The sequence below is a fragment of the Malus domestica genome, chromosome 04 (assembly GCF_042453785.1).
Source record: "Malus domestica chromosome 04, GDT2T_hap1".
NCBI lineage: Eukaryota > Viridiplantae > Streptophyta > Magnoliopsida > Rosales > Rosaceae > Malus > Malus domestica.
In genome coordinates, this window is record NC_091664.1 from 8860599 (window position 1) to 8870755 (window position 10157).

General features: G+C 37.1%; 1 protein-coding gene across 1 annotated transcript; it reads right to left on the bottom strand.

The window, feature by feature from the left end:
- Nucleotides 1–1607: 1607 nt before the first annotated feature.
- On the bottom strand, nt 1608–3398 carry LOC103433060 (protein DETOXIFICATION 49). The gene has a single exon (XM_008371278.4). It carries the CDS (start codon nt 3385–3387, stop codon nt 1864–1866), a length of 1524 nt encoding a protein of 507 aa, XP_008369500.2. The 5' UTR covers nt 3388–3398; the 3' UTR covers nt 1608–1863.
- Nucleotides 3399–10157: the final 6759 nt, after the last annotated feature.

Consider the following 10157-nt stretch of genomic DNA (forward strand, 5'->3'; position numbering starts at 1 on the left):
CTACTCTAACTAATACCGAGACCTTTTGTGGTAAAACCTCACACCTGACAGATTGAGCAGGTGGTAAAGTTGGGGACTATATCGGTGTCGTTAGAGTAGGACGGGCCCGACGATCTAAAAATTCAACAATTGGGCTCTGGAAGAAGACGATGAGGGTTGGGAATTTAGTGTTTTGGGGGTTGGGAGGGAATAGAAATTGCAGGACTTTGTCTTCAAAAGTTGAGGGAGATCGGACAGTTTGAAGTCTCTGAGGAAGTGAGGTGACAGAGAGTAACCAACGGTTGAGATTTAATCTCAACTAAATCCAATGGCCGTTGTTAATTCAACTGTATATAAAATTATATTAAAATATTTATCGGTTTGGTTCGGGATTACAGAACAAAGGCATATGAGATTTAGATCCCATACTGAATTTTTCAGGATTGGTTACCGAACGGTTCGTGATTTTCGGTTTGGGACGTTTTCGGTTCTCTCCCCATTTTGCTCACATTGTTTTCCCCAAAGACCTCTATTTCCCCTCGTTTTCTTTTGCCCCAAAATCCCTCCTGTCCTAGTTCGTACAATGGCCGATTCCGCCAGTAGTCTAAGTAAGGGGTGTTAGGGAGAAGGCTTTGGAAAAAAGAAGGTAAAGATTACGCATACATGTGGCAGAAGAGGAAATAATGACGGGCGCAAGCGAATCAACTTGAATGATTTCACGAGATCTAAGAAGGAGTCGAACACCGAACTTGCGCATGATATTGGGTATGTATTACTAAACAAATGTCCTACGGCCGAGTAGGGGTCTTGAAAGAAGGTGCCGGAGGATGGGAGTTAATATATTAGTAACTATTTTTGTTATATAATATATTATAATGTTTAATTTTAAATTCTTTTTGCATAAAAGGAGGGGTATATTATTGATGAAATGGAGTCGAACCTAATGAGTTTTGTGGATGATATATTCAAGAGGCTTACCTGCAGTGGAAGTATGACGTAGCCCGATATGGAGAAACACCACAACTAGAGTAGTGTTATTTTTTTTTCCTGATGTTATGGACGAATAAATTAGTTTTATAATTATATATTTATTGGACGGTGCTATCCACACACCCCTTTTTATTTCTATACACTTCCTGTTAACTTTTGTTATTTGATCTTCTTTAATTCATTCAATCTGACAACCAAAAATTGAAAGAGTGTCGAAGATAAAAAGATATGTGTGTATGGCACCACACTATACTTTTCACTCCCACTTCTCTAAGAATTGGGAATTGATTAAACCAAGTGTCCATGTGGCAATTTAATTAGTTACTAGAAAAGTTCAAGACATATCATCTCATATTTGTTTGACATATTCGGCTGACAAAAATAATTAAAGAATTGCAGAATGAGTAAGTGCGAAAATGGTAAAGCACAGATGGGAGGATGGGGTATGGAGACGGCAGTCGAATGGTAGCGAAACCCTAGCCACTTATGTTAGAATCCAAAACTTAAAATTTCCAAAGCATTTAAGGCACAAAATACAACTAAACTGCCACAAGATAAGAAACAAAAACAACATTGATCTTCTTCCATATCCCCATCAATTGGTAGACAATAAATAAGACAAATTAATCCCACTAAACAATGTTATAGGCAACAAAGCAACAACAATGCTTTCCCATTTGACACATAATTAAACAATTGTAAATGAAAATAAGCATGTTACTTCCACAAGAATCTGTGAAAAGAAATAGACATTGGTTCTATGAATATCCCTTCTTAAAAGAAATCTCAATGTCATTTACAATAGAATTGCTTATCTTTTTGAAGGAGGAAACAAAATTGTATTAAATTTCCCATAACAGAAATCCTACACCAACAATTGGTCAATGCTTACAGTCACACCAGAGATAAATTTTTGCATTCTTCTGTGTTTTGAAATGAACTCAAAGACTCACTAGCTTTATCGAAATCTTGAAAATCATCATCATCAATGGTAAAAGTTCCTGTGAGCTCCTTGGCTCTCTGGGCTTGAAGATCCCAATTGGTTCTAAACAAAACAAACAACATGGTCAAAACACATGAGCCTTGGGCTGCCAGAAGACCAAGCCAAAGTCCTCTAAAATCAAACTGTACATAAAAACTCAACCACACAGCAACAGGCATTCCCACAAGATAAAAGCAACCCAAGTTTATGTTTGCTCCCAATTTTGGCCTAGCAATTCCCCTCAAAACACCACAACCTGTAGTTTGTGGGCAGTTTCCGAGCTCGCATAGGCCAATAATTGGCAACACCATTGATGTCAATGCAATAATCTCCGAGTCTTTGGTGAACATGCTGGCCCAAATATTCCTCACAGTCACAGCAAACAACAATGCTGAAAATCCCAATATGAAGCTATAAGATAGGCCTACAATTGTTGCAAGTCTTGCTCTTTCGGGGCGGTTAGCACCAAGCTCATTTCCTACCCTTGTTGACACACCAAAGCTTAAGGAAGATGGGAAAATGTATATCAACGCTGTGGTTTGGATCAGAATTCCCATTGAAGCAACAGTTGCTTGAGGGTTAAGCAACAAACCACATAGCAAAATCATGATCTCATACCACCACCATTCTAAACAAACCGATATGCAACTTGGAATGGCCAAATTCATTAGATTTTTCCACCCTGTGAAGCACTCTTTGGAAAAACCACCCCATGTTTTCTTGTACACACCAGAGATTGCAATGTAAGCTATCAATGATCCAACGAGGTTGACATTAGTCCAAACCCCGCTTAGTGCCATGCCTTTGATCCCAAGATTGAGAACATGAACAAGAAGGTAATTGATGGGAATGTGAAGAAGAATAGCCAAAGCTGCACAGAATGTGAGAGGCATGGTTATGGATTGAGTTCGAAGATAAATTCGCAAAGGGTGCAAAAGGCTTTGAGCAAGGAGGTCAGGAAGAGAGTAAAGAATGTAAGAATGAGCCTCAGTTGCAATCTCATCTTGTTGGCCACAAAAAAGCAAAATCGCTTTCATGTTGAACCACAGAAATGCAATTGGGATTGAAGTTAAGAGAAGAAGAATAACTGTTCTCTGCAGGGTTAGGCCTAAAAGTTTGAATTTTTTGGCTCCGTAAGCTTGGCCGCAAATGGGTTCCATCCCCATGGCAAGGCCAGAGAGAACAGAATAACCTGTGATGTTGGCAAATCCTATGGAAAGCGAGCCACCAGCCAATGAAAGCTCGCCGAGGTGGCCTAGGAAGAGCATGGAGATCATTGAGCGAGAGTAGAGTAATAGACCCGTCAATACCATTGGGAAAGCTATGTTGGCTATGCATTTGGCTTCTGTGAGAGCTAAAGATAGATGGGTTTTGTGGGGATTCTGGTTGTATTGCTCAAGTTTTGGGCTTTCTGGGATCAAAGGAGCTTTGTCCATGTTTAGAGGGAGAGAGAGAGAGAGAGAGAGATTGCTCAATTGGGTATGTGCAGAAGTGTGTATGGGATATAAAGGGGAGGTTTATAGGAATGAAAAGAAAACAAAAACTCAAGACTTTTGGACGGCCATTGTGGAAAAAAAAATGAAAAAGAAATAGAGACTTCGGAGCTTATTATACAGAGCAATTTCTGAATTTCTTGGGAGTTTCAAGCGTCTTTTTATGACCAAAGCTTGATGACAATGCTGGGGGGTCTGCAGGCTCAATAGGAATATTATTCAGTTGCTAATTCCAATGGACCGAAAGACGTGAATGCATGCTGACCTCAATTAAAGGAGTGTATTTTTGCTCACCACTATTTAGTGTGGTGTATGCTCACCATCCTATTTATCACCATTAGATGATTTTAAATTTTGAGATTTGTGCTTATCCACTACACGAATCTTGAAAATTCAAACTCATCTAACAATGATAAATAGGGTGGTAAGCATACACCACACTAAATGGTGGTGAGCAAAAATGCTCCCCAATTAAAGGCCTAATTTTTTGTCTAACTTAATACTACGAGTCAAACTTACTATTAAGGTTTTTTTTTTCTTTGTCAATTTATTAACATAATGGTGCCGTTTTTTTTTTTTTTTGGTTTCACAATGGTGCTGTTTAAGAGGCATGAAGAACGTTTCCAGTTTAGGATTCTTCTTGTCAAGACAAAATTTAGGTCGGACGGTTTTCTGCCCATTTTTAAAGAGAGGGTACACACACACACACAAACAGAGCATCTATAGTTTAGTAGGGCAAAAATTAAATGAAACATCAATGAGGTATTCATAAATAACAAATTTTGAAACCCCACTATTTAAAATCTTTCTTTATTGAGGTGGTAGCGTATACAGTGACAAAGGTTTGTAAAGTTTGGTGTTGTTACGAATTTGGTAAATTTTTCTGTTTATAACTTACACAAATATTATTTTCACGGTATAATTAATAGAAGCGAGGCTCACACATTACTCTCCAAAAAAAAAAAATGTCAACAAGACAATATTAGGGACTGGACTGGAAATGGTAATAACGAGGAGTAAGGCACATCATCGTCATGTGCTGTAGAAATGGTAATAACGAGGAGTAAGGCACATCATCTTCATGTGCTGTACAAGTAAATGGCAAGGAAGAGGCACTGCAAGCAATTGCCAATATCCTGCCGTGACAACCAAGCAACTGCTAAAGATCCTTCTAATTTTGTTTGTGAGAATATTTGGGGATTGAGTGCATATATTTGGAGATATGATTTAGGATTTTTCGTGCCCATCAAGTGTTCCTTAGTATATAAACCATGTGAACAATTCTGTGAAATACACAAGAGGTACATAGATTTGATATCCTTATAAGTCCTATGAGATATGTGATCAACCATACTTATGAAGCATGGAACTAGTAAAAGATTTATGTGAATCAATTATTTCAAATTTTGAAAGAGCGGGAGGGGAGCCCTAACTTTATTTGTTTATTTTATTTTTATAAACTCATAGCCTAACTTAATGAGTCATTTAGTACTAAGATTCTTCTTCATTTGTAAGTGAGAGGTTTTAAGTTCGATTCTCATCAAAGGCGAATTTATTTTTATTTTTATTTTTATTTTTGAACAAACAATATTATTGATACTAAGGGAGAGGGGGTGGGCTTACCCTCACAATGGGCTAGCAATAATATGGTTCAAATTCGCCTACGCAAGAATCAAACCTGAAACCTCTCACTTACAAATGAAGAGGATACCACTATACCATAGTACCAAGTGGCTCGTTAAAGGCGAATTTGAACCACATTATTATTGATTAGCCTATTGTGTGGCTTAACCCACTCCCCCACCACTTAGTGTAAATAATATTTATTTGTTAAAAAAATAATAATAAATAGCCTAACTTAATGAGGATGTTACTTCCCTGATTAAATAAACTTAGAAAGGCGATATTACTAGGTATAGTTAAATTTATTTTTTTATAATAAAAAATATTTAGAAAGGGGTTGGAAAAAAAAAATAGTTTTGAACTTGCCAACCACGAAATTTGAACTCAAACATTTCATTTTACAAGTGCTAGATCATAGTATTAAGTGACTATTAGGTAGTTAACTAAGAGAAAATAATGTAATTATTTTTTTGTACAACCGATATTATCTACATTAAGAGGGTGAGAGAATGGCGTTAAACCTCACAATGGGCTAGCAATAATGTGGTTCAAATTCACCTTTGGCAAGAATTGAACCTAAAACCTCTTACTTACAAGTGAAGAGGAATACCACTAGACCGTAGTACTAAGTGGTAAGAGAAAACAATGTAATTAGAGCTTAGTAAAAAAAAAAAAAAAAATGGTTTGGGGTTCAATGGCTAGGCTACATAAGATAAATTTGTTTGAGGTTCAATGGTCAGGTTACCCAGGGTAAACCGATATTTGCAAACATAAGTTTAGCCACTTTGATTAGAACAATGTGCTCGATGATTTGTACTGAAGTTCAAAATTATCTCGCTTTATTTGATAAGAATTCAGTGCAAATTGTCCAAAAATTAAAAGGTAAACAGATATTTGTCTTCGGATGCATTCTTTGAATCATAACTTAACTAATTTTTTTCACCCAATAATGTGTCTATATAGTTGTTTGTGTTATGTGCTATGGATGAAAAAATATTTTAGGGAATAGTATAGGTATAATACCACAAATTAAGATAGAGATAGGATCAAGGGACAAATATTTTTACACTTTTTTAAGCTTTTATATTATATAACATAAAGGGTCCTCATTCATTCATAAATGACATAATGACATGGATGCTTACATGAATTTTAACTAATATTAAAAATACAAAAATAAAACAAAAAAAAAAATTCTAGAAGAAAATTAAAAATAAAATTAAAAAGGAAGAAACTTGTGAGTGTGAAAACAAGAAAGGAGGTAGAACTCCATTGATTCGAAGTACTTTATTCTTCTCACTTTTGGGATAAAAAAAATAAAATTCTTGTGTTGCAGTCCTACTGGATTAGGAATGTGATTGTGTAAATCCTAGTAGATATAAGAATGTATCTTATATTCCTATTAGGAATAGATTACCTATTAAATGTTGTAATTAATCCTAAAGGGTAAGGAATTAACCTTCCTTACTACTATAAATAAAGGCACAATGGGGTAGAATAACACACACCCACAATTACACATTTCTCTCTTCTCTCTACTATTACCGCACCTCCCTCTCTCTCTATGGCCTCCATAATCATTCAGTAAATTATGCCTACAACACGTTATCAGCACACTCTTGACGTTGCGCTAAAGAGAGTGTGATCTTCAATCTAGTTTGATCTTCAATTTGGGGAGTATTACGTTTTAATCATTCTTTTTATGATTAATTCATTATTTTATTGAATTGATCTACATGCTATTGATTCAATTTAAGTTTTTTGTGTTGAACATGGTACAACGCATTGGAAATGCAATTCCTGCTTTATGAGAAGGATCTTCTACAAATTCAAAAGCTTTTGTAGTTTTCTGTCAATCAAGTACGCTTAAAATAAAGTAAAATATTTGAAACGACCTTGAAGCATGAAAACATTCCCCATGATGCATGAACCCCCTACATTTATATTTACCTTCCAATATATATCTATATATATTGTATATGTTTATATATTTGTTCATGCAATACGCAATTATGCTATGTGGAATTTGTGAGTCAAAGAATTAAAATAAATTAGAAGCTTTAGGGTTTTTCAAATCCTAGGAATGTTGAAAAGAAAAAAAAAAGTTTATTGGGAATTGTTTTATGGCATTTGACATCCGGACAAAGGCAGCAACCTTTTGGGCTTCCTGCGTGCGAGACTGACTAGGCCTGTGGCCTAGGAAGGTCTTTCAATGGGGCCTGAAGCCCTAGCTCACCTCCAGCTCGGCCTGTAACTGCATGCTGGGCCCTGCCCTCACGCCCTTGGCCCAAACTAGCAGCCTTTATGCTGCTGGGCTTGTCCCGTGTCCTAGCCCACGTATAACGAGCCTGTTACTGGCTGGGCTTCACGCCCTCGACCCTTGACCCAAAAGCCAATGCATGTTGGGCTTTTGCTCACCCCACTTCCAACAGCTTCTAAGTTGCTAGGCTCTTCCCAACATATGGCCCATGGCCTGCAGCCATTCAATTTTCTGCAGGGTCGTGCCTCACACAACCAGCCCACACGTGATGGGTTGTGCCATTTATTTTTTTTTCTCGACCCGATGCCAATTATTTGGTATCCCGTGCTTTTTAACCATACCCAAATATTTTTGGGACGTTTTTGGTTAACTTTATATGAGCTAAAATTCACTTGTCACTTGGCCCGCCGCCAATTGAAGCTAATATAACCCGTAAGTCATTACTTCTACGATCGACCCAGATGGTCCCAATCTATTGAATTAATTAAAAGTGACCTGCAGTCCATTAATCTGATAATGAATCCAAAATTATTGACCTGAAGATCACTTTTGGACATTAATGATTCAATAATTTATTTCTCTTCTTTGAACCGTTGACATACTTTCGTAGTAACGAAACTCTCACACTTGAGTTCCCGAAGAAACTCAAATCCACTACACTTAGTTCTATATTGCATTCTGTGTTCTTGTAGGAACCTCTTTTTTATGAACTAAACGTTCATAAATTAAATTGAACATGTAGTTTCAAATTTAGTGCCTTTGAAACCTGAAGTTTTCATAAAACAATACACCCATGAAAACTCGACGTTTTTCATGAAAACCATGTCTTAGAACTCGAATGTTCTAACTTTGATGCTTATGGATGATTTATTCCCATAGCACTAATCAATATCTTGTTCCCTCCAATTCAATGGATTGTCGAATTGTCACAAGTTATATTTTCCTGATTTGGACATTTCTAATAGAAACCACTTTATGTGGGGTATAAGACATGAATCTCCACTTGACTATTAAAGTAGCTGAGAAACCATTGAAGCCAACAATGGCATGGAAGAGTTGAATAAGCTTTTTCCATGATCTTCATTCGAAGACCTATGCCCGAAGCACTAAAAACAAAAATACCTCTTGAACGAGGATTCCATGGCTCTTTGGCTTGCTACTACGGACCGTCTAATCATGAAAGATATTGCTTGAAGTACACCATGATTACGTCCATGAATGAGTACAATTTTGAAGTTTATAAATTCGATTGAATTTTGACTAGAGAATACTTTTCTCGTCATTCCATGTTTCTAACTCGCTCCTGAAGCAATAGTGTAGAAAACGGATGTTTACCAAATTTTCATATTTGATCACTACCACAAATGTGAGAGAAATGTATAGACCCAGTTTGGCTAGAGTCTACCGAACGGTATAGACTTAGTTCAGCTGGAGTCTACTGAATGGCTCGACCTAGTTCAGTCAAAGCCCAACCGAATGGTGATGCACTGCTTCAGTAGGGATACATCGAATGGCATACTCTCTCACAATCCAATTTTGAGTTTGTTTTTACAACATATGGTAGAATCAGAACCTGCCAAGGTGTGGCATCATGCCCAAAGCACGATCCTTGGTACCTAAGACCTAAAACTTTAAGAATAAGGGATAATATTTCCAAACCTCAACCCTGCAGAATCTACTTCTGTCTCGATGGAATAGGTCATTGGTTATGCACCTGTTCGTGCCCTTACCAATGTTGTTGAGGAGTACCATTCTAGTAGTCAATATGTGAGACTAATTTTGCTCTACCGAACATTGTGGAAGAGTAGAATTTTGACATAGATGGCCTTGTTGGCTAACTCCCCTCAGTAAACCATTTACTTTGTGAACATTTTTCCATGTTCTTGGATTCAAGTTTGGTGTATGTTTTACTTATGGATAGTCTTATTGATATTGTCCTCGAATATAAGTTAATTAAATCATGTTTCTTAATACATGTGACCGATTCAATTCAACACGTGATTAGGTAGGAATGTAGGAAAGTTAGTTGTTTGGATGAATGTGTACTACGCACACTAACTTTACACCTAAATCACATCTCTAACAACGGCTTCAGGTCTATCCAACCTGATTAAGAGCATTGGCACGCTCCTCGTTATATGACTGGTATTGAATTACCATTTAAGGGACCTTAAATTCTCCTTGTCGTTGAGTTTTTAAGGATATTCGAGATGACAATGATCATAAATGAACCAATGAAGAAAATAGAGTGGAATATCTTTGCACCACCTTAAAAAAATGAGCCTGAAGAGGCCAATGGGTTGTCTCCCAATTGGAAACACACCATATGTGGCTGGCCTGGAGCTTGGTGATTGAGCAGTTTACTTGACTTGGCACGACCTTTTTGGGACACTTAGGTCGAACAATGATGCGACAACGTATCTCCGTACCTGAAGTAAGGATTTTGTGCCTACATGCACACTTTGCCAAGCCTGCTCATTAGGGAAATTGATTTTCTATATCATTCCTCGCAAAGATACGAAATCACCCATTTTTCACAGTAGATTCAAGGGAATATATGTGGACTAATCCAACCAAAATGCGGACCATATAAATACTTATGGTTTTGGTTGATGAATTGACATACTGGTCACATGTTTGTCCACACACATTGCTGCTAAACCTTCTGGCCGATTAAGGGTTCACCACCCTACTTATCCCTTAAAGTCCGGAGACTGGATAATGCTTGAGAGTTTATATCGATGGTTTTTTGATAAAGTATTGCATGTGTTTTGGCTTTATAATTGAACATTGAGTTCCCATGTTCACCCCAAATAGCCTCGCCTAATGA